Here is a 26026-nt window from a genome sequence, read left to right on the forward strand (position 1 = left end):
GTTAACAAAAACATACAACCATGCCGAATTTCAAGTTTTTATTCCAAGTACATAAAACATTAGATTATAGGTCCAAAAATAAGAACATTTAAATAGCATAGGAAATTTCTTCATCACTCCTTTAGGCCCCATAAAAGTTAAAAATATTCACTTTTTGCAATTTTTCTGTCGGTTAGTCCCAAAAAACTACAATCGTATCAAAGTTAACCATTGTAGCTCAACTGAAAGTGACCAATAATTTTGAGGTGTAAAAGGTGTCCCATATAAATAACATGGGAAAGATTTTTAGTTCCCCATGAAACCACTCTAAAGTTGGTAACTTTTATTTTTGGTGATTTACTTAGGTAACGCTAACCAAAACGTACAAGCATACAGAATTTCAAGTTTTTATTCCAATTCCAAGTACCTAAAAACATGACATTATAGGTTCAAAAAAGGCGCATTTAATTAACATAGGGAATTTCTTCATTCCCTCTTTAAATACCCTAAAAATTAAAAATATCCACTTTTGGCAATTTTCCTGTCGGTTAGTCCCAAAAAGCTACAATCGTGCCAAATTTCAACTTTCCCCGTAAACGGCAAGTACCCCTTTATTTTATGTCAGTTCATGTAGTTAGTAAGGATAGTTTCAGTTTCCATTTGAGACACTAACTGACAAATTATCATTTGCTGGTTGTAAATTTACGTATACACGATCTACCGACAAACATAAAGCTAGGTATGTGGTGCAAAGAATAGATTGGTGGTGGCGGTAGCGGCATATCAGCTATGTATAAAATATAGAGACAAAACAGAGCCTTGTGGAACTCCGGCTTTCAGGATAAAGCGGTGGGATTGTGCTTGATAATTTTGTATAAATGTTGAGCGGTGGTAAAGAAAATTCACGATAAGCCGTACGTAAGTTAGAGGTAAAATACGAAGTAACAGTTACTTTGAATAGAAGCCCCTGATGCCAAATAGTATCGAATGCATGCTCAATATCAAATGAAAACATCAATTGTTAATCGTAAGCTTTTATAATTGAAATAATGGTGTAAATCCGCGCCTATTATCAGAGGTGCCCACAGGGGGATTTAAGGGCACAGGGTGCGCCTATGGGATTGTTTAAGAGGACATAATGTTTTATTGGGAATAAAAATTAAAAATTGGACAGTGGTAAGTATGGGAGAGAAAGACAAATTTGGAGGAGAATGGAAAATTTGAGGGAAGTATTCGTAAATTTGGAAATAGAGTGATAAATGTGGAGGGTTTGCAGCCAAGCCTTAGGAAGAGCATGGGAACTCATGCCTGATATGTTTCAAAAAGGTTAATGAATAGTGACATAAATGGAAGCTGATACAAAATAATTCATGTTTTAGAAACTGCATAATTAAAATTTCATATTTTGCACTTTTCATTTCTATATTTTCTTATTGTTTCTTCATACTGGATTAATATATAAAAGAAGAAAACACTTGTCGCTCTAACACTAAAGTGTAATTGTAACGTTATGAAAGTGTGCCGTTATTTCAACGAATGAGAAATTGGTAAGTGCATTTTTTTTTAAGTTTAATGTCCCAGGGTTATGCCCGTTAGGCTAAGGTATGTTTAAAGTAAGTGAATAATAATGAAAGAATCGGTGGAATGAGAGTGTGGAAGCAAACGGGAGTACCTCGAGAAAACCAATGGACAACGATGTTGTCGACCACAAATTTACTTGGCGAGGATCGGACTCAGGCACCAGAGATAAGTGCTCTATGACTGAGCCAACGGGTTCTCCTAAGTGCAAAATAATTGCAATAGATAGGCCTACTTTATACCTAAAGGTAATTATAAGCAAATTTGTGGTACCTCAAGTTGAATAATATACTGAATTCAAAAATATTCAGTCAATCCTACCTCGAATTAAAAAGAATTATTAATGTTCACTGATTCACCCTTAGTACAAATATATTCGTTTATTTCAGTATGCTGATGACACACTTGCTCTCACTCTTGGTGAATTTATAGAAAATAGCAATGTAGTTCAAGAAGCAAGCAGCAAATAAAAGTAATCATTATCTGGTGCTATATGTGCAATACAAAAATCGAAGCAACGAAAAGATAAGCCACAGTGTTCAAAGCTCCACTTGAACGTTCCAAACTGTGTCAAAATCTGTCGCCTCTATAATTGAGAGTTCACAATATTCTAATGGACATCACTAAAAGAGAAGCACACAGGGGCGGATTTAGAAAGTAAAAACTGGGGGGCAGTAAGAACCCAAACTATGATAGGTACGTCATAAGTTTACTATAACCTTTCAAAAATATATATAAAAAAAATTCTTAAATTATTTTTGTTACTCAAAAACTAGGGGGACTAGGTCCCCCGGCCCCGGGCTAGATACGCCACTGAACGCATATTCAATACTTGAAAAGTATGTTTGACCAGTATTTAGGGAGAAAACACTAAACGAAAGCTTAAAAACGTTTAATGTCCTTAATAAATTAACGTCTGAACAGAACAATTTGGTCTTAAAAGCACATATTATTCTCAATATTCGCAAGCAGTTTCTTGTGCTAGAATAAGGCTTTCATGCGTGGATTTCCGCAGGTAGCGTCTTATTAACGATAAATTACCAATTCCCGATTGACATGTATTCCATTTACCGAAGCCCTGGCAGCTTTTCTTCCAAAATTCCTTTCATTGTTATTTATTTCCACTGTGCTCTGTATTGAACTCAGGTAATAAATAAATAAATAAAAGTTTAAGGAGAATAAAATGCTAATTAAAGTTTGCACGCTTTAAGCAAAATGTAATATACAAATTACTCTTACACTTTTTCTCATTTCCAATGTAAGGAGTTTAACAAACGGGTTGCTTATGTTACTATTACTCAGAAACGTGAGTCACCCAGCTTCATTTACATTCACAGACACGACAAGGACAAGAGTCAATCTACGACGACATTTTTATTTTTTGTTTTTTTAAATTTCAGAATCTGTCTGCATTTAGCCACTGTAATGTTTTTTTTCATGGTCTCTTTATTTTTATCTTATTATTATTTTTTTTAATGAAGGTCAACTTTTACTTATGAACAAATTCTAGCTCTTCGTATCTCCCTGAGCAATTATCCTATTGAAGATGGAATATTATATTATCTCATCATTTACTTTCAAACCAAAAAAAGGAAAAAGACAATCATTTTGAGTGTTTAGTAAGAATTTCTATTAAACCAATTAGGTGAAATCCCAGTTCTTCACACGAGAAATTATATATATATTATATATATATATATATTATATATATATATATACATACAAATAAAGAAGTTCTTAATTGTTGTAGTTGACATTGTTAATTATTTAGATAATCTTAGTGTTGCTTAAGTTTCTAGGACAACAATTTAATCTGTTTCTTCTAGAGTGTTGTGTCTTTGTTTATCGATCAGGCTTAAGGTATGAAAAATTCATCAACCCAATTAATTCAGTTTTTTTTATAGCCATTCTGAAGGTGAAATTGGACAAAGAGAGCCACTACTAGTTTTATGCTCTTCTTCATCTTCCTGTCTGTCACACTTATGACTTACCAACAGTAAGTGATAAAGGAAAACAGACTTGTTGAATATTTATTCTTATGGTAATATTAACTGATGTTAATTTTAAATTAATTTCTAGTTACAACTCATAGACAAAAGTAAGAAATAATAGTTCTTCTTGTTCCTATTTTTTAAAATTAAAATAGAAGTTCATATTTGAGAAGTACCTTGGTATATTGACATAAACTACTACAGTTACTACTACCATCGCTTATCCACTAACTCAGTAATTACGGCGTCGAAACGGATTTCGTGTTTTCTTCAGTATTACATATCTTTATCTTTTAACACGTAATTATATTACCTGACAAACTATGCCTCAACAAGAATCTTTACTTGAAAAAATTGTGATATATTTAAACTCATTCGTACTCCCTAAAGAATTAAAAATTTTGTACATTGTACCTTGTACTATATTGTACAGGTACTTGTGTTCAATTTGTTACTGTATTCAAAATTTATGACCAATGGTGTACACAGAATTTCAACAAGGGGAAATTCAAGTACAAAATCTCATATCATTCAGGACACGTGTGATATTAATGTATACAAACCTAGCTCGAGCCAAGTATATGTTGAAAAATTCACTTCAAAAGTCCAGTCGTTTTCCCATAATAATGAGACAGACATGACCAATTTAAACGTGAAGAAAATATATATGTAGAAAATGCCCCCTTCCCCCTTACAAGCAGAATTTTTAAAATAGTTGGACACGTGTACAATTATTTTTAATAAGTTTATATATACCGAATTTCATCTCTTATTTCGAGGGGCTCCTGAGATCATATATTTTTAAGATTCCTTCCGTCTTAGAATGTTTATTTCAATCGAAATGAAACTATAGCAGAACAAACCGTTCATACACAGTCGAAATATGTAAATACTTATTTTGTTTGGAATATTTGTTTTGGATAAATAAATCCGAACACAACAAAAACAAGTATATATTCAAAACAAGACAAATAGTTACCAAGAGAAATTAGTTTTAAAACGAAATAGATGTTGATCTGTGATTACTATAATCAGAACTATCATAATTGTAATCATTTTTTATTAATATATCCATTAACAATTTTCTCAGCATGTAAAATACTGTAATAGTAATCAGTGTATAAAGTACTACAGTATATGGTAATACTCAGTATATAATATCCTACCGATACAGATACTACAGTATATAAAGGATTATGGATTACAAAAAGGCATGTATTCCTCTGGATAATGCGATAATGGCTCCAATGTAATTATTTCTGGATTTCTAGACTGATTTTCGCTGTCTCTTAACTCAAATATCTCCTAAATTGCATCTGATCCACTGTGAATCGAATCAGGGACCTGATGTGGGAGACTCGGGTTCGATTTTCGGCGAAAGCTCATGTGGTTCGGCTCCCACCTTAAGCAGTACGAGGGCCACTATTTATATTTTGAGCCTTGGCAACACATTGTAGTTAGGTGCTAGTTTTTGTTTGCATAGAAACGTTTGACATTGTTGACCACAACATACTTCAAATGTTTTGTCTATACCTTTATTTGTGTTGTTTACGTTGTCTTGAAGATTGCGTAAAAACAGAAAAATGGAATTAACGCATGAAAATTTTCGTGCGATGATTTATTAGGATTTTCAACGTGAATTATCAAGACAAGAGTGCATCGATCAACTTACTTCCACATTTGACGATGAAGCCCCATCCTTTGCCACTGTGAAACGCCGCTCATAACGATTTTACTCGTGGCTGCCATTCGCTCACTGACGAAATTCGCGAAGTCGTCCAAAATCAGTTGTTATTCCAGAAAACACTGATGCTATGCAAAACCTAATCCTGCAAGATCGTCGTGTGACATACTGTGAGATTGAGGCAACCCCAGGCATTAGTTCACCCAGCATATATAAAATATTACATGATCATTTACCTATGAGAAAGGTTTGTTCTCGTTGGATCCCACATAATTTGACAAAAATTCAAAAAGAAGGTCGCGTCGATTGGTGCACCCAAATGTTCAATAAATACGATGGCGGTGCTTCAAAAGACGTATATAAGATTGTAACAGGTGACGAATCATGGATATATGCGTATGAGCCGGAACGTAAACAGTAGTCGACTGTATGGGTGTTTCAAGATGAACCAAATACAACAAAAGTTGTTCGCGATCGAATCACATCGAAACAAATGGTCGCTCGAAGCACATTGAAACAAATGGTCGCCTGTTTCTTCAGGAAAACTGATCATGTGGCAACTATGCCTTTAGAGGAACGTAGAACGTCAACTTAGAATAGTACAAAACAATTTGTTTGCCGGAGGTCTTCAGTTAAATAAGGAAAACAAACAAGCGCAGGCGGATCATTCTTCATCAAGATAATGCGAGCTCTTAAACATCTCGTCTAACAACCGACTACTTGAACACTTAAAAAAATCGAATTGATGGGTCATCCGCCGTACAGTCCTGATTTGGCACCCAATGACTTCTTCTTGTTCCCGAATGCCAAGAATAAATTGCGTGGACAACGATTTTCGTCGGCGGACGAAGCCGTTGATGCATTCAAAAAACATATTATTGAGGTGTCTCAAGAAGATCGGAAAAAATGCTTTGAGGTTAGAACGAATGCAAAAGTGCATTGATCAAAAAGGAGAATATTTCGAAAAACAATAAATCAATTTTCAATGACAAAATATTATCTTTTTTCATTGTTAGGCTCAAAATATAAATAATGGCCCTAGTATATCCATGTCTTATATATCCTCGCTGCTGAAAGGGATGCTAAACTCAAATCAAATTAAATTGAATTGAATCAGGGACCACGCGCAAACCAAGGAGAAAAAGAAACAGTAGCAAATGAGTTTCGTTTCACAATGTAAAACTATGGTAGACATCCAAACTATAGAAATTCAATACTCGACTTGAAGTAGATTAATAAGATCAAAGATAGGACATGTTTCTTGGACTCTAAATCCATATCAAAAAACTGTTACTCGCTATGCCTTGCTGTTTTTGTTCTATGGCGATAATGATTGGAGCCAGAAATTGTTAATTTCAACCAATTCCATATCGAATAAATGATTAAGGGAAAAGAAGGAAATCTACTCTTGGACAGCTCAATTGATGCAAGAAACTGCATCTCGATATCTCTTAGCGTTTTTGTTCTATTGCGATAAATGTTGGAACCGGCAATTGTTAATTTGAACTACTTCCGGTTTGAATAGAAGGTTAACGAAGGAGACTGAACCTATTTTTAGGACGCTGAATCAACTGCAAAGAGTTACATCTCAATATATCTTACTTTTCCTCTGTGGAAATTGGTATTGAAAGCACAAGTAACGTTAAATTTGAACCACTTCCGATTAAGGTAGAGTGTTTAAGATAGTCATGGTACGCTGCTTTGAGCACTGGCGCAAATCCCGGGGGGGACGAGGGGGACATGTCCCCCCCAATGTTGGACCTGGGGGGGACTGTCCCCCCCAATAATCTGATTTAAAAGGCGCTTTTTCGAATAAGTGTCATGATTTGTGTCCGACTGCCCCAAAGGAATGTAAAATGAAATTGATTTCTCTTGGCTTTTATTTTTTATTTTATTTATTTATTTATTTTTTTAAGAATCGTATTCTGTAGTATTTCAAACTGAACTTCGTGCTGTAGTGAGTTTAGTAGTCTCATCAATATGTATTAATTCCACTTCCGCTATTTTGGCACAAATTGCAATAAATGCCAGAGGAGGATATGCCCCTCTCCTCATGCTGGAAAGTTGTCTCAGCTGTAGGTACGGGCACAAATTCCGGGGAAATGGGGAGACATGTCCCCCCCCCCTTAACATTGGAACTGGAGGTTCTCCCAATAATCCGATTTGAAAAGTGCTTTTGCAGATAACTGTGATGAGTTGTGTCCGACTGCCACAAAGGAAAGTGAGATGAAATTTGTTTGTATTGGCTTTTCCATTTTTAATGAAAATGAAGGCGTGCGACTGTGAGTGACGTAACCTGATATGAAATCTTATCTCCTCCTCTCCCCTAGGCCCTAGCACACGAAGAGTATATAGACTATCCATTGTCAGTAGAATCGATTTTTTCAGTAAATACGCATTTCATCTATTTGTAGTATCAGCCTAGGGGAGAGGCTTCGTAAGTTAACTCTATAGCCTATGGAACCCGGAGGTTGAATGCCGCGCTGCACTCAGTAAGCGACCATGTTTCGAAACCATACAGAACAACAGGTATGATTATCGTTTTATACATTTTAAGCTTCAAATCCCTCGACAGAATTCGCGACGACAAGAGGTTTTGAACTGAATAATAACACGAATTCCCTGTTTTTAGTCGACATTTAATTTCTTCGTGAATATGATTTTCGTCTGTTAATATTGATCCTAGATATCTGAAAGTATCCGCTTTATCAAAAGTATTATTTAATATTTTAATACATACATAATTTGCCGTATTACGGTCCCGACGCACTTCCATGTATTAGTACTCTCTGCATTTACTTCTAAACCCATGTCCATACAAACGCGTCTAATAAGACCTCTGCATTTCTTTCTATTTTTCTCCTATCATCCCCTACTAAATTTACATAATCAGTGTACGCATAACCTGGTGAACACCGTTCAGCTCTAGGCCCTGGTTGCTATCTTTGATTTTCCTTATAGCGTATTCCAGGACAAAGTTGAATAATAATGGCGACAACGCATCTTCTTGTTTCAGGCCATTCTTAACGTGAAAGCTCGTGGCCAAAAATTTTCCTACCCGGACTTTACTTTGGGATTCATTTAAACATGCCTTAATTGATCTAATTAGCTTTCTCGGTATTCCAAATTCTGTAAGAACGTTGTACAATGTTTCTCTTCTAACCGAGTTATAAGCCTTTCTAAAATCAATAAATAGTTGATGTACCGGATTACTGTATTCCCGCTTGTTTTCGAGTATTTGGCGAATGGTAAATATTTGGTCGATAGTTGATCGATTTCGTCTAAATCCACACTGATAATCTCCAAAAATTTCATCTGCGTATGGGGTCAATCTTGCTAATAGAATGTTTGAAAGGATTTTATAGGATATTAACAGAAGAGAGATGCCTCGATAATTATTACAGTCAGTTTTGTCGCCTTTCTTGTGGATTGGAACAATGATTGATTCTTCCCACTCTTGTGGCAATTCTTGCTTGTTGTAGATAAGGAGAATGAGTTTGTGTATCTTGTTCCACAATTTTTTGCCTCCAGCTAAAATTAACTCAGCCGGAATTTCGTTTACACCCGAGATTTGTGTTTCTTTAATTTCTTTATAGCGATTTTTACTTCTATTCGATTGGGTTCTGGAATATATGGTTCTGCGGTGTGTATCTTCCTTTCTCCACGCACATTAGTTTTTGGCTGCGTGTTAAGCAAATCGTCAAAGAAATCTTTCCATCTATTTAAAATGCTATCTGTATCAGTGAGAACTGTTCCATCAGCTTTCTTTCATATATAAGAACGAGGTTGATAGCCTTTCTTAAATTCGTTGATCCCTTTATACATGTCCCGAATGTTTTTATTTTTACTATTATCTTCAAGTTCCTAAATTTTAGCTTTCAAAATATCGCGTTTCTTTGTTCTAAAATTTTTGGAAGTTCCTCGCCTGATGTCTACGAAATTTTGTGTAGTTATTTCATTCGGATTTTGTAACCAACGTAATTTTGCCTGTTTTCTCTTCTCTGCTAGTTCGAACCATGGTTTGTTCCTACGTATTTCCGCGTGTCCCAATTTTTCTTTTGAGAGAGGATGTTTCGTAAGCAAAGAAAAGAATTCAATTGCTGGAATATTTTTCTCTATAATCTTAAGGTTACATCTGTTAACTAAAGAGTATATGACATGCGTCAGATTTCTGAAACGATTCCTGTAATGTTACTGAGATTATAATCATTTTGCTCAAAGAGTATTGTTGCGTCATACATAATTGATATTCTTTCTTCATAGTTTTGAGGAAGTTGTCATTTATATTATTATATTACTATAAAACAATTTTAACGTGGATCTTTGTGGATGCCTAATTAGAAACATACCAATTATAAATATACATGTATTCAGATTTCAGAATGTTTTCACGGCAGTGATTTGCAATACTGATATGTACTACTTCATCTAGATCACCTAATATATAATATACTCTACAACAGTTGATCAGATTCATCTACCGTAATATGAGTTTCATCTCCCTTATCTAAAATAAGCCTCAAATCTGCCCACCTTCCAATGTTGAAGACAACCAATGGCGTATTTAGGATTTTCTTTCGAGGGCTATGCCCAACACAAGGAAGGAAGTGGGCAATTGCCCATCTGAGTTTGAGAATTAAATATATTTTAATTTATGCATAAATTGAAGTTATAATGGCAAGAATTACAGATCGATAAATCCTATATGATATGATAAACAATTTAGGAGTGAATCTAACCCTTTATTCTATTTACACAAGAAAAAGAAAGCATCCTCTTGGCCGTACTAATTTCCCGGGCTAATCATTCCCCCGTTTTGATTTTCTTTAATTCAAACATTTCCTTGTTTTAAAAATAACTAAACGATATAATTGTACCTTTGTTATAATAACTAAAGTCCTGTCATGTTGATATCCGCGCATGTTGGTGTGGAACACTAATTTCGCTTATCAACTCCTCTTAGTTTTGGTGTTACTGATGACGGCCAACTTGAACCACAACTGACAACGGTCGATAAAGTATGATAGGCGAAACGAAAGTAGTAACGTCAAGAAAAAGAAACAGGAAAATAGAAAGGATGACAGAAAGAACAATTAAGGACGCAGTTCTTACATGAAATGAAATTTGACAAATACAGTATTATTTCTGAACAAAAAGCATAAGAAAATGGAAAGTCAATGACATTCTTAGAAATGGTAAGAACGATTATTGTTGTACGTGGAATGAGTAAAACTAACAAATTATTTCGAGGGGAGAATGAGCCCTATAGCCTCCTAAATACGCCACTGAAGACAATTCTGCTCCCCTGATCCTTCACAGCATTGTTTTTCAACTTCATAAATATTTTGAACATCGCTTTTATATATATATATATATATATATATATATATGGGAACGTCTTACCCGTCCCCCCCGATGTTGAAGACAGATTTGCGCCTATGGCTTTGAGACACTGAATCGATTGCAACAAGCCGCATCTCGATATCCCTTACCGGTTTTGCACTGATATCTGTTGATGGACGGACGATCAAAGTCGTACTACAGACTTCCGATATTTATGCGTAGCGTAATTTGGAAGTCTAAAAGGTATCAATATACATGGTTTATAGATATCTATTAAACTATAATAATAAAATGGTAACTATAATATTAATATTATATTTAAATAATAATTATCACTAATTTCCATCTAATTAAAGGAAGAGGTGTTCGTAGTATTTGTATCAAGAAAACTTACAATTATTCCCATACCATGTTGGCCATATGAACATTGTTCTTACACTACAGTGTTCCTAATTTGGTCATTTCTTACACAAAACGGTGCAGAAATAGAGAAATTGCTTGTATTAATTCTACAATCTTGTTAATTGGACCATTTTCTGCACAGAGCGTGCAGAATTAGCGAAAATGCCGAATTACTGAAAGTGCTTAGGTTCTTTTGTTTTTCTTTGTTGTTGTTGTTGTTGTTTTGTATTTACATTACACTATTTATGTGCATACAAGTATCATTTAATATATATTCGTACAGCGCAGATTTAGCTACAAATAATAGCGTACGCATGGGGATTCCGGATTTTATCCCTCGTACACCAAGATATAAAGGAAAAATAAAGGTTTACCATAGTAAGACATGTATACAAAAATCCCATGTGTTCTGAAACGATATGGGCCTGAGTGCTTGAACTCTTCTGATAAAACTGTGTATACGTCACTGATCATACATTTTATATAGGCTACAATAACACAAGCTAAAATTAAATTAAATTTAAAGTTTTACGTAACACGATTATGTGCCGAGGCTAAAGGAGGCGGTGATGATGATGATAATGAATAAAAATGATGGCATGAAGAAACTGGAATGAAATAGGGAAATCCCGAGAAAAGCCACACATATACTGTTTATCCTCTACAAAACCCACTTGGTGCGACGGTGGAGGATCTAGAAGATAAAAACTGGGGGGGGGGGCAGCTAGAACCCAGACTATGATAGGTATATCATGAGTTTACTATAAACTTTCAAAAATATATAAATAATAGCTTAAATTATTTTTGTCACTCACAAACCTGGGGGCCTATGCCCCGACCCCAGGGCTAGATCCCCTACTATAGTGCGAACTGGTATGGAACCAGGACCCCATGCATTAGAGGTGAGCGCTCTATCACTGAACAACCGTGGGCCAAGAGCATACGTTGAACACAAGTACAATATATTTCAAGGTATAGTATAGAAATCTTTTGAATTCTTTATCCAGTACGGTCGTTTTTAACTATGCCACTACCTTTTCTTTGTTTTAATAAAGATTTACGCCGATGCTTCCTTTGTCACGCAATACGTCTTCCAGGGACACAGATGAAATTCATTTTTGACGCCCCGACTACTGAGAGGACAGATTGTAATGTTAGTTAAGTTTGTATTAACATATAAAAACAAAGCTTATGGCCTAGTTTAAAAAACGAAGGAAGAACAGCTGTTTTTTTTAACCCTTGTCTATGAACTACAACTAGCAATTAATTTAAAATTAACGTAAGCTGAAATTTCTACAAGAATACAAACTAAGCAAGTCTGTTTTCTTCTATTTCTTACCGTTTGTAAGTTAAAAGTGTGATAGGCAGACGAAGAACAGCATAAAACTAATTGTGATTCCCTTTGTCGAATTCTATCTTCAGACTAGCTTTAAAAAAAAAAAAAAAAAAACTGAACTAAATGGATTGTTGAATTTTTCATACTTCCAAGCTTGGTCGATAAACAAATGACATTAGAAAGAAAGATACAACACTCTACAAGCGACAGTTTAAATTGTTGTCCTTGTTACTTAAGCAACACGAAACTTGTCTGAATAATTAACAACGTTAATTAAAACAATTAAAACTTCATCTTTCTTGTGAGCTGAAGAAAAATACAAAGCAACACATTACTAATTGACACTTGTCTTTACAGACAAAAGATGGTGCTCTAGTTTGTTATAACTTACCAAGCAGACAAAGTTGGTGTCGACAGAATTCGCCACTTGCTACTGCTTTCATTAACTGGTAGAAAAAACTATCGACCGCTTTTGAAATTAAAATAAACTACATGATTGCAAAAGTTGAAGCAAGAGATCTCGAAATTTAATTTTGCGTGTATAAGGTCTATACAAACACACACATTTCACTTCACACACACGCAATATAGGAAGCCTGCCAAAATTTAGAAGGTTTTGGAACAGTTCCAGAGAAACAAGCAATGACTACTCAATGTTTTTCTCACGTTAGAAACAGATTTGTAGCCTTTTCTTTTGTAATGAACTTATCTATCAGATATCGTTCTTATCGTTGGTTGGGTTTGATTCCCAATTGGATATTATGTGGTTTAGATCCCACTTTAAACTGATTTTTATATCTCGCATAGTATTAGTGTTAGAAAAAAAAACGTTTACTTCCACATATGCAAATAATTCTTTATAATAATACAATTATAATAATTACCTTCATGTTACATCCAAGGACGGAAGGGCCATGGGTAACTAGATGATACACTTTCTGAATGATGCGTGGTCAGCGCGCCTTGTATCAACTCCAAAGATCTTGTGACCACTAGAAATCATATCTGCAGTTCGAGTACCAAAGAGGTACGAGCACTGATATTTTAGCTTACTACTACAAAGTGATGAAAAAGATATTTGAACAGAATAGCTTCATCCCGACATTATGACAACTGCAAGTTATTACTAAAATTAAAAGATATTGATACCAGCAAATAATGAAGGATCCTATTAAGAGAGTGAAAACAAGGAAAAAAAGCAAGAAAGGCACCGATGATGAGCAACTGCTATGGAAAATTGTTTTAAAAAAATGCATATCTGTCCTATACCTCAGAATGACTTTACGAACTAAATTTCTACGATCCAATGTATACATCACCTTGTGTGACACTCAAATGAATTAATGAGTGGGAAAAGGAGAATATTCAACAATATTTTATTTTTGGAAAAAGAAAACTAAAACCACCTGCCGGATATACCACCTGCTTATACAACAAATATTTATATTAGACGTTTATTAAGGCCTTTTATTTTCCGAAATATGGGAAACGTAATGAGATTGAATATTTAGTTATACAGAAATTACTTTCGCGGAATTCTCTTCTTTATTTATGAAATATTCCCCTTTTCCCATTCACTAATTCAAGTATATTGTGACTCTTTCACGCAAGTATTTTGTAAAATACTTTTCTCCGTCATGAAGATGATCAAGAGTCTATTACGATCTTCCTTCGGGCAGGACTTATTACAGGATTTCGTTCTATTTTACGTTGAAAGATAATTGAACTTTGATTACGACAAAATTATTGAAAAAAAATTGCATCTACTTCAAAGGAGTTAGATTGTTATCTAGATCTATCAACAAAGAAAACATTTTTAAAAATGTTAGTTACTAAAGTAAACTGTAGAGTGCGGCTGTGTTGTTAGAAATATTTTCTCATATTTACCACTATATCTAGAAATGTAAATATTTTAAGTTATAGACAATTGTTAATGTCCATAACTTCTTGTAATTGTATTTGCAGTCAGCCTCATTTTTATATATAAATAAAAAAATGTATTTTACGTAAATTATGATGTTAAAAGAGCGAGAAGCTAAGGTAATTAGGGGAAATGATTGAAGAATATGATTTTGTAATACATATTTTGCAATACATATCTAGGCACAGTATGGGCTGAGATGGTTCAGTGGTAGAGTGTTCAACTCTGGTGTATGGGGTCTTTAGTTCGATCTCAGCTCGTACCAAGTGAGCTTTGCGATGGACAAACACTGTGTACATGGGTTTTTATCAGGGTTCTCCCGTCTCCTTCCACTTTCTTCATTCCACCATTTCATTCATTTCTCATCATCACAGTCCCCTTTACCCTAGTCGGCATAACTGGGGGACGTAAAACTTAAAGATTTCATTTAATTTCAATACATATTATCATTTTGTGATCCATCACAATTTTGTTTCAAACTTGTCTAGTTAATGTTAAGAAATTTACCTATGGTATGTTCAAGCTGTTCGAATTATGTCGAAAATAAGTTTTAGGGGTAGTAATAGATTTATTTTATCAATAAATTGTAATAGAAATGTGTAAAAGCGTAAAAGCATAACAATGTCAATAAACTGTGAATACTGATGAACTTATCTTGTAAACACATATACCTGTAGATATATTTCGATCGAAATTTTCAAGTAGACCCCACCTTTACTTTGAATCCTAAACTTCTCTTAGCTATAAAAGAAAATAGAATACTTGTACGAATTATCGGAGAAAAAGTAAGAACAAACTTACGGTTCTATTGAAAGAAAGGTTTTAGTTTTGTTCAAGAAACCGAAAAATATGGGAGATTAACAGAATAGGTAATCTGTCAATCAAGATAAGAAAACAATAGATAACCCTAATATTAAATTTAATAGGAGACGATTTAAGCTACTACAGAACTTGGCTGTACCACTACCATAAATTTTGGTGGTGGGCAACTCTTTAGCTAAGCCGGATGGGCCAAAATTTGCCAGTCCGCCCCTGACGCCTCACCGAGAATCAAACGCGGGACCATGTGCATAGTACGCAAGTGTGGTAGCCACTTGTCCACGAGAAGATACTATAAAGATAAGTAATGTTTCCTGAGTAATGTTTCCTTGTCCCTTCCTTTACAAATCAGAGTTAAGAAAAAAAACTGCCGGAGTGACCCATGTAATCAACACACAACAATGAATTGGTATCGAACAAACGGCCTCTTACAAAACCTTTCTACAGAAATGTTTCGCACGAACCATCAGTCAACCTCTCTATTAAAGAAAGAAAAAAAAAAAAGAATACAAATGGCCTTGAAATCCTTGAAAGTTGGCGTCACGTGTATAATTCAATTATTAAGACTTGCAAATAAATTAGGTAGGCTTCCATCTCACTGCTTATTATGATTTTTAGGAAAAGTGAAATAAAAATCAATATCGGAGGTAGCTTGTAATAGTACCTTTTGACTACTGCAGATCGAAATTTTTGAGACATCCATCACCGTTGGCCTGACACTTCATTGTCGACCTTGACGCGTTATAGTATATTGCACAACCCGCAACTTGATTTTCATTTTTTTCTTTTAAATTTTCCCCTATAGATGTCTCGCCCATCTGTGTCTAGTTTGAAGTCTGCCACGTGCATTGTGTTACTTAATTTTTAGGAAAACTATATAAATTTCATAAGACACACGTGGCGGAAAATCTATATTTAATGTAAACACCAAAGGTGAAGGTAAATTCTAAGCTTTCAACCATGATATCAAAAATAATTAAATGTTGTATCGTGATACTCACTAAAATTGTTACTGTTATTTTGCTCTTTTGACCTTTACATATTATTTCACTAGCATGTACAATATTTATTGAATTTTACGATTAATACGGTATGATGAAGAATTATGGGAAAAAATATTCAATAATTTCTCACGCCAAGTCGACTATACATAGATATGCCAACTATAGCTTATAGTATTATTATCGTTTAGCGAGTAATAAACTGAGTCCTGACTTTAACGTTGTGAAGCAAAAAATCTGCTGAACCCGTAACACACGATATAATTTTAAATTTTTATCATCTGTATTGTTAAACACTTTAATCTCAATTTTATTTAGTGTTATTACTATTGTTACTTTTATATATGAGCTTGTTACATAGAAACAAACCTTCTAATCATTTAATAGCTACACACTGTAAGTTGTATTTGTCAATTTGTGATCCCCTTCCCGTGCAATAGGATTATTTGCTGCACTCTTTCTCCAGAAAGAGCAAATCTTAAAATTCACGATTTTATGTATACTACCTCGTCATGAACAACGAAAGGGAAGCGCACTCGCACTCAAAAAGAAATAAACACTACATAAATAATCACGTTGAGTCTGTATTTTTCTTTAAATAATAATCTATTATATTAGTAAAAGATAAAGCAACCACACCTGCAGAGGGAAGATTGTAATCCTTTTTATAGAATTCATTATCGAGCTTCAAGTGCAACTAGCTCTTTTATCTTTATTTCTTGATTTTCTTCTTACATCTGTTAAAAACTTGTAAAAAGATACTTTTTTCCACTTTCAACTTGTTTGTGATAAAGATAAAGACTAGTTTTCATATAAAAATTGTGATAACTAACTAAATGGAAGAGGTATTCGCTACTGTTCGAGAATTGAGTTCTTGTATTTGATAACAATCAAGCAACTCATGCTGGGATTTGTTTGACGATTTGCTTTAACACTGTCCACGTGACCTTAAAGTAATGCGAATTAAATATGATTTATGAATGTAGTATTCAAATAGGTAAGTTTAGTAAATTCAGCTTAGTAGTACCATCAACATGAAATCTATTTCCAACAAGAAATATTTATTTTAAATAATACTAGTTGAACCTGCGCTCTCTACACAGCGCATCATTCGCATATGAGCATAAATATCCTTCTCATTCCTCACAACATATGTACATGTCCCTTTACAGACACAAGTGAAAGACGTCTTGATTTAAAAAAAAAAAAAATCGGCAAGGGGTATCATAAAAGGGAGATTTTTTCGATTATTTTTTCTCAGTATCTCGCACCGTTTGAGAGATTTAAGCCTACTTCCGGTTGGAGTTCTAATTCATGTATGACCAGTGTTTCCTTTCTTCTTGCATGCAGTATGTAATAAGCAAATACATTACATATACAATTAATTATAATGTCAGTTGTATATGGCGGGCAAAACACTCAAAAAATAAAGATTTATCTTATGACTCGAGAAATGGTTATCCTTCCTTTTTCACTATTATTTGGCCATGGAACAAACGCCTGAGACATATACAACCCCAATATACAACATTGTGGTGTTGGAATGTATAACACATAGGATATGATAGGTTTTTTTAATTTCAACGCTTCCAGCGTACCCTAAAAAAATGGTAATAAAGCAATAATGGCCATGTTTTTTTTTAAATATTCAATAAGAACTCGACAATCTACTCAAAATTTTCAATCGATCAGTGAAAACGTCATCTTTCTAGAGCCTGTAGTTTCCGAGATCTCATTGTCGAAAGGAAGGCCACAAACATATAAATATAGTTTAAAAGAACTCGGAAGATGGAAGCACAACTCACGTGCATTGATTTTAGAGAAGGCTCATTAAAATACAAAGGCTTTGAACAATAATTTTATATCATAAACTTTATGAAAAAGATATAGTTAACTAATTTAGACTATTTAAAGTACAAATACTTAAAATGTTTGTCTCTGCTAAACGTGAAATCACACATAATCGTAAATGAAAGATTTGAAAGCTAAAGTTATAATTTGGAGCTCAGGAGCTTTTAATTGCTATTGTAGCATTTTAATAGATAGATAATTATGACAGATTTTGCCGCCCTGTGCAAATGCACATGTTGCACATATGGTTGAGCCGCCCTGATAGCCCATATCAATGTAAATAACTACATTACTGCATCAGAAAACAGGTTCATCATTAAAGAAAATAAGCTTTAAAATATATTCCTTTTTAACGGGAGAACGACTAGAAGTTTCTCCCATTACAGCTCCTTCGGTGCCCTAACCATTTGGTATCGCTTTCTCCGGCCTTCACATTCCCCAGTGGGCTGGGAATTTAATCCGTTCGTGCAAGCGTGACATAACTATGTTTGCTTGCCAATGAACACTATAGAATACATGTTTATAGATTCAAAACAAACACTAACCTAATGTCCAGAAAGATTATTTCTTATATGATTTCGACTTTCTCTGGGGTCTTCCTAAGTAACTCTAACCTTACAGTTATATCCTTTCTTAGTTATTCACATGGAGTACATAGTTGAACCATCATAATTTAGAATCTACCGCAAATCTAAATAAATTTGTGTAGATTATAAATTTTTACTTATGGACAACTATTCTTGATAACTGAATTCTAACCACTATGTAGCAAAGGAGGAGCTACTTAGGAAGGCCTCCTAGAGAAGATTGAAATCATATGACAAGAAGAAATAATTTTCCTGGTTACAAAGTTAGTGCTTATTTTTAAAATATAATAATTTCTGATTTATTAGCAGAAAGTAGGAAGCTATGTTCTCTAAAGTTTAAGAATAACTCATAAGGGAAGGTCACGAAGTGGTTCCGCTGAGATCCGAACGAGACAGTTATCTTTACATTTGATATGTTATAACTAGATGAATCCCAAAGTTATACGTGCCACCGGGCGGGATATCATGATACAGAACATATTTTTTAATAGCTGGCAGAATAGTTTGAACCAGGCCATTTGTTCGGAAATGGTTGGGTATATGGAAAAGTCGGCGAACACGTACCCCCATCATTTTCAAGGGCACACTTTTTGGGGTAAGAAAGTGAGATCCAACCTCAAAAGTTTCAAATGGCAAGGGGGTTAAGTAGTACGTCGTTTGAAAGCTGTGAAATGAAAGAAGATGAAGCAACGGATTCAAATGTAAACAAAAAGTTAATTGAAAAGTCCATGGCCACCCCCATGGTCCCTCTGTAAATCGGAAACTGTGAGACAAATATGAAAACAGGAAAGCACGTGTGGCATTATTTTCAAAGTACAACGATTTAAAGTTAAAACGTCTTATACCAGGGGCCATCGGCGCAAATTTGTCTTCAACATTGGGGGGGACGGGTAAGACCGTTCCCATATATATATATATATATATATATATATATATATATATATATATACAGTGAAACCTCTCTAAAACGGACAGCCGTGGAGAATCAATAATTGTCCGCTATAGAGAGTGTCCGCTTTAGAGAGGTTTTGATATTTTCTTACGTAAATTAGTAAAGAAGGTAATATGCAATTAGTAACAATATTTTTTGGATGAATCATGTATTCACGAATATTACCAAAATGTTACTGTACCTGTGTTGTCCTTTGCTGTCCAATACTCTATGTTCGAGGCACAAGATGGAATAGATGTTATAGTTCTCTGCACTTTACACTTACGTTTTCAGCATGTCGCTTTAATTGGTGGATTAATTACAGTCCAGTAGTGTCTTTTTTGTGACAATATGCGTACCCGCGGGCAAAAAAAAAAAAAAAAAACTACCGAACTTGTCTTCTGCTTGGTTAGAGACTCCAGCAGGACAGTAGAATAACGTGTTATTCCAAACGGTAGGCAACTGTCAATCACTTTTGTGTCTAAAACAGCTTGGGTGGGAGTGGAATGCAAGCGAAAGACATGAGAGTGTTGTTAAACAGAGACTCTTCATCTGGATTGCTAGTAGACAGTTGAGGAGACGAAATGTCACAATGCTTTCTTGGTGACACATGTATGAATTACTAAAAATGTATTTTCACAATATTTTTTAACTTATTTATAGAGAAAATGTCAATAATACGGAGGTAAATAATACCTAAAAAGGACAGAAAAGACTGTCCGTGTCCGTACTAGAGAGTGTCCGCTTTAGAGAAGTTTGCCAATATGTTTTATCCTATTACAATGTTTGGGGATTACAAAATATGTCCGTTACGGGAGGTGTCCGCTTTATAGAGGTGTCCGTTAGTAGAGGTTTCACTGTATATATATATATATAGACCTATATAAGCGATGTTCAAAATATTTATGAAGTTGAAAAATAATGCTGTGAATGATGAGGGGAACAGAATTGTCTTCAGTGGCGTATTTAGCGGGCTATCGGGGTGGTCTCAAGCTTCCCCCGAAATAAATTTGTTAGTTTTTCGCATTCCACGCACAACAATAATCCTTTTTACCATTTCTAAGAATGTCATTGACTCTCCATTTTCTTATGCTCTTTGTTCAGAAATAATACTGTATTTGTCAAATTTCATTCCATGTAAGAACTACGTTCTTTTGTTCTTTCTTTCGTCCTTTCTACTTTTCTGTTTCTTTTTTTTTTTTTTTTTTTTGATGTTACTTTCTTTCATTTCCCTTATCATACTTTATCGACCGTTGTCAGTTATGATTCAAGTCGGCCGTCATCAGTAACACCAAAACTAAGAGGAGTTGATAAGCGAAACTGGTGTTCCATACCAACTTGCGCGGATATCAACATGACATGACTTTGGTTATTATAACAAAGGAAAAATTATGTCGTTTACTTATTTTTAAAAGAAGGAAATGTTTGAATTAAAGAAAATCAAAACGGGGAAATAACTAGCTCGGGAAATTAGGAAGGCCAAAAGGATGCTTCCTTTTTCTTGTATGAATAGAATAAAAGGTTAGATTCACTCCTAAATTTTTGTATCATATCACATCGGTCTGCAACTCTTGCCATTATAACTTCAATTTATGTATAAATTAAAATATATTTAATTCTCAAACTCAGGTGGGCAATTGCCCACTTCCTTCCTTGTGTTGGACATAGCTCCTCGAAACAAAATCCTAAATAAGATTCCATTTAATTTCAAAAAACTGACTGTAATAATTATGGAGGCATTTCTCTTCTGTCAACATCCTATAAAATCCTTTCAAACATTCTATTAGCAAGATTGACCCCATACGAAGATGAAATTATTGGAGATTATCAGTGCGGATTTAGACAAAATCGATCAACTATCGACCAAATATTTACCATTCGCTAAATACTCGAAAAGAAGTGGGAATACAGTAGCCCGGTACATCAACTATTTATTGATTTTAGAAAGGCTTACGACTAGGTTAGGAGAGAAATATTGTACAACGTTCTTACAGAGTTTGGAATACCGAAAGAGCTAATTAGATTAATTAAGACATGTTTAAATGAATTCCAAAGTAAAGTCCGGTTAGGAAAATTTTTGGCCACGAGCTTTCACGTCGAGAATGGCATGAAACAAGGAGATGCGTTGTCGCCATTATTATTCAACTTTGTTCTGGAATACGCTAAAGGAAAATCAAAGATAACAACCTGGGCCTAGAGTTGAACGGTGTTCACCAGGTTATGCGTACGCTGATGATGTAAATTTAATAGGGGATGATATGAGAACAATAGAAAGAAATGCAGAGAAAACTAAATGCATGGAAGTGCGTCGGGATCGTAACACGGCAAATTATGAATGCGTTAAAATATTAAATAATACTTTTGATAAAGTGGATACTTTCAAAAATCTAGGGTCAATATTAACAGACGAAAATCATATTCACGAAGAAATTAAATATCGACTAAAAACAGGGAATTTGTGTTATTATTCAGTTCAAAATCTCTTGTCGTCGTGAATTCTGCCGAGGAATTTGAAGCTTAAAATATACAAAACGATAATCATGCCTGTTGTTCTGTATGGTTTCGAAACATGGTAGCTTACTCTGAGGGAAGAACATAGATTGAAAGTATTTGAGAACAAAATCCTCAGACGAATATTCGGATCCAAGAGGAACGGGAATGAGGAATGGCGAAAAATTCATAACGAGGAACTACATAAATTATACGGCTTACCAAACATTGTTAGGGTCATCAAGTCTAGGAGGCTTAGGTGGGCAGGACATATAGCCAGGATGGAAGAAAGTAGGAACGCTTTTAAAGTATTAGCGGTAAGAGCAATCGGAAAACGACCATTAGGAAGACGTAGGCGCAGATAGGAAGACAATATTAAGATGGATCTCGCAAAAATAGGAATGCAAAGTAGAAACTGGATCCAGTTGGCTAAGAATAGAAGTCAATGGAGAGCTTTTGTGAACGCGGCATTGAACCTCCGGGTTCCATAGGCCACGGAGTTGGCTTCCGAAGCATGAGTAGATGCCTAGGCTGCTACTACAAATAGATGAAATGCGCATTTACTGAAAAGATGGGTTCTACTGACATTGGGTAGTCTATATACTCTTCGTGTTCTCGGGCCTAGAGGAGAGAAGGAGGAGATAAGATTTCACATCGGGTTACGTGACACACAGTCGCACAGCTTCATTTTTATTAAAAATAGAAAAAACAAGATAAACCAATTTCATCTCACTTTCTTTGTGGCAGTCGGACACAAATCATCACACTTATCTGCAAAAAGCACTTTTCAAATCAGATTATTGGGAGAGCCTCCAGTTTCAATGTTGGGGGGGACATGTCTCCCCATTTCCCCGGAATTTGTGCCCGTATCTACAGCTGAGACAACTATCCTCCTCTGGCATTTATTGCAATTTGTGCCCAAGTAGCGGAAGTGGAATTAATATATATTGATGAGACTACTAAACGCACTACACCACGAAGTTGAAATATTACAGAATACGATTCTTTTTAAAAGAAATGGAAAAGCCAAGAGAAATCAATATCATCTCACATTCCTTTGTCGAAGTCGGACACAAATCATCACACCTATCCCAAAAAGCACTTTTTAAGTCAGATTATTGGGGGGGACAGTCCCCCCAGGTCCAACATAGGGGGACATGTCCCCCTCGTCCCCCCGGGATTTGCGCCAGTGCCAGGGGCTCCGCAGGGTTCTGAGTGGGGTCCTCTCAAAAGTTTCGAAGGCAATAGGGGTTAAGTAGCGCGTCGTTTGAAAGCTGTTGTGAAATGAAAGATGAGTTCACAATGACGGACTAACGTATGTATGATACTTACAGAATAGAAAATGAAAGTTAGAATAACATAGAAATAAGAAATAATCGAAATGGTAAATAAATAAAAAAGAACAATAGCAGTCTCGGTTCTATGATGCTTCCAATCATGTGCTGCGGCGGTTAGAACTTCTGTACTTCAGTCGGATCACTAGTAGGTGTCTTTATTTCAACGGGACGAATGAATGAAAATGCAACATAATTGTCAACGTTTATATACAAACTAATTTTTCGCGATGGAAGCCATATTTTGTTATAGATGATACGTCTTTGACTTTTTGTGAATATCTACTATTGACTATAAACGTAAATACCACATTTTGCTTCTCCAGCTCCAGTGGTTCGAGCTGGATATGTATGTGATACGTAGTGCGACATTTTGAACTCAAGATGTGTTTTTGAAATATTTCGTATCTTGACGTTACCTATGTTTACTGATCAAAGTTCATGCCAAATTTGATTTGCCTAGCTTCAGTAGTTTGGAGTGCCTATACTTTCTTGGATTCAAGACGGCCATAGACTTTTCAATTAAGTTTGTACTTACATTTGGACTCTCTGTCATTTTGCACAGGGTTATCGTAGAGTCGAGACGTTCCATCTTTCATTTCACAACAGCTTTCAAACGATGTACTACTTAACACCCCTTGCCATTTGAAACTTTTGAGGTTTGATCCCGTCTGGGACCCTGTGGGGGACAGTGGGGCATACTTTTTTATCCCAAAAAGTGTGCCCCTGAAAATGATGGGATATGTGTTCGCCGAGTTTTCAGCCGTTTCCAAACAAATGACCCGGTTCAAACTATTCTGCCAGCTAATAGCTTTTACATTACACAATATGTTCTAACACACGATATCTCGCCCGATGGCACGTATAACTTTGGGATTCATCTAGGTATAACATATCAAATGCAAAGACAATTGTCTCTTTCGGATCTCAGCAGAGCCAGTTCATGACCTTCCCTTGTCAGAAGCAACTGAGCACCTATTGCTATCATTTAAATTGTACAGACAATTTCAAATTAATAATCTAACAACTGCTAAATTAAATAACACTATATGTTTGTACTTTGCATACTAATGTTGACTAAAGAAAACTGCTTACCTGATGGTGTTCCAGGGAGTCCCTTGGCAGCATAATTAGGTATCTGCAAACTGTAGAGAATTAGCCCATCTGGTGACAAAGTTGGCAATTGCCGACGAGCTAACCTTGCTTGCACAGCGGCCATCAACGCTTCTTTACCTTGTCGCGATCGGAGTTTATCCACTGCCAACTCTAGTGGCATTTCAGATGGTTGTACAAACTGTGATAGAACAGCTATGCAATCAAGAGCCGCTTGGCGAACTCTTCTCTTTGCATCAACTAGAGTGGGGATTACTTTACGAATCAGATCTTCTATGTCGAATTCATAACTGGGGAACGTGAGGAGAGCAAACAGCACTAAAAGTAAAGCATTTTCCCGGACTTTATAACTTTTCGCATGGAAACTGTCAGTCACAATTTGCAACACTAACTTCGGAGTCACAATCTGCATCAGGGTCTTAAACACTTGCATTGCCTCGATCTTAACCACTACTTTATGATTGCCCACTAGACGACACATGGATGTCACTATTTGCTTCAAATGCGGATGAACACGTCCTCGGAGGTGTTCAACGAGGCTGCGGTATACATCGAGCGCTGACGTAACCACCTTAAAGTTGTAATCATCCAAAAGCACTTCCAAAAAGGGCAAAAACTCGGATAAGTGGAACCGAATCCGTTCTACGTTGTTACTGTTTCGCATTGCTGTCTTCAGCTGTTCTGCACCACGTACACGAGCCTTCCAATCCTCCTGCAAGAAAAAGAGAAAAAATATACGATTAGAAATTTTCCACTAATGTTTAATTATCTTTACCTTCACGAAAATGTAAAGAATAGTAAATATATGTGAATCTGTGATTCACATCAATGGACTAATCAGGTATTGATTGGCTATAGTGTATTGCCAATAATCAACATCAAGCGAACTATGACACAGAAAGAGTGTATTTTCAATTTTAAAACTTGCTATCAGCATTATCTATTAACTGTAAAATATCTTCATCTATTGATTAGTTATTAATCAAAACTGATGAAAACAAAAAATCTCAACCAGCTCTCATTATCTCTGTGTGTTAATTCTTTTACTAAAATATTAAAGTAAACAATACATTTTCTTCGTTTGAAGCTACAGACAACTAATGTGTTTTACGCTAATTCATCTGTTTCGTCTTTTATGTAACTATTTGTAATACAATGTCATAATCATAAATAAACTGAAAAGAACACTCATAGCTCCACATTCCTCGTCCGCTTTATGCCCATGCCGTGTCCTGTTTTCGACCAAAACCAACTGTCCATCGAGCCTAAATAATTCTTTAAATACTCTTGTCTACTTCCAGACTGGGTAGTAGTCTTATGTAGTTTTTGGATAGTGTTTCAAAAGTCACTTAAAAGTTATTTTGGCAGCTACACTTATTAACTGGTCAACGAAATCACCGAGACATGGACACATCGAGAAGTCGCTAAAGCCAAAGCAGACATGACTAAGGTAATTTCCTGTAAAACCTAAATTATTTACGTATTCTTCCCTCAAAAAATACTGCCTACTATTATCATTATACGTCTACAAAATCCTACTGCTCGCAGCACGAAAATAGCAAAAAAACATTTGCCGTCCAATCCAAGTACACGCTCTTCTGAGCCAAATCCCGCAACCTCAAACTGATGGCGTCTGGTTTAAATCAATCCTCCTGTTCAGAACAGT

At 35.3% G+C, this 26026-nt stretch overlaps 1 protein-coding gene across 2 annotated transcripts in view; it reads right to left on the reverse strand.

Annotated features, from left to right (window-relative positions):
• Positions 1–26026, reverse strand: part of LOC145686118 (TOG array regulator of axonemal microtubules protein 1) — a 539413-nt gene that overhangs the window by 438689 nt on the left and 74698 nt on the right. For both annotated transcript variants that reach the window (XM_081759089.1, XM_081759090.1), the window contains exon 2: positions 24343–25072. In XM_081759089.1, coding sequence (XP_081615215.1) covers positions 24343–25072 — 730 coding nt within the window. The remainder of the gene's footprint in view (positions 1–24342; positions 25073–26026) is intronic.

The sequence above is a fragment of the Thermobia domestica genome, chromosome 5 (assembly GCF_964235325.1).
Source record: "Thermobia domestica chromosome 5, izTheDome1.hap1.1, whole genome shotgun sequence".
In the NCBI taxonomy this organism is placed as follows: Eukaryota; Metazoa; Arthropoda; class Insecta; order Zygentoma; family Lepismatidae; genus Thermobia; species Thermobia domestica.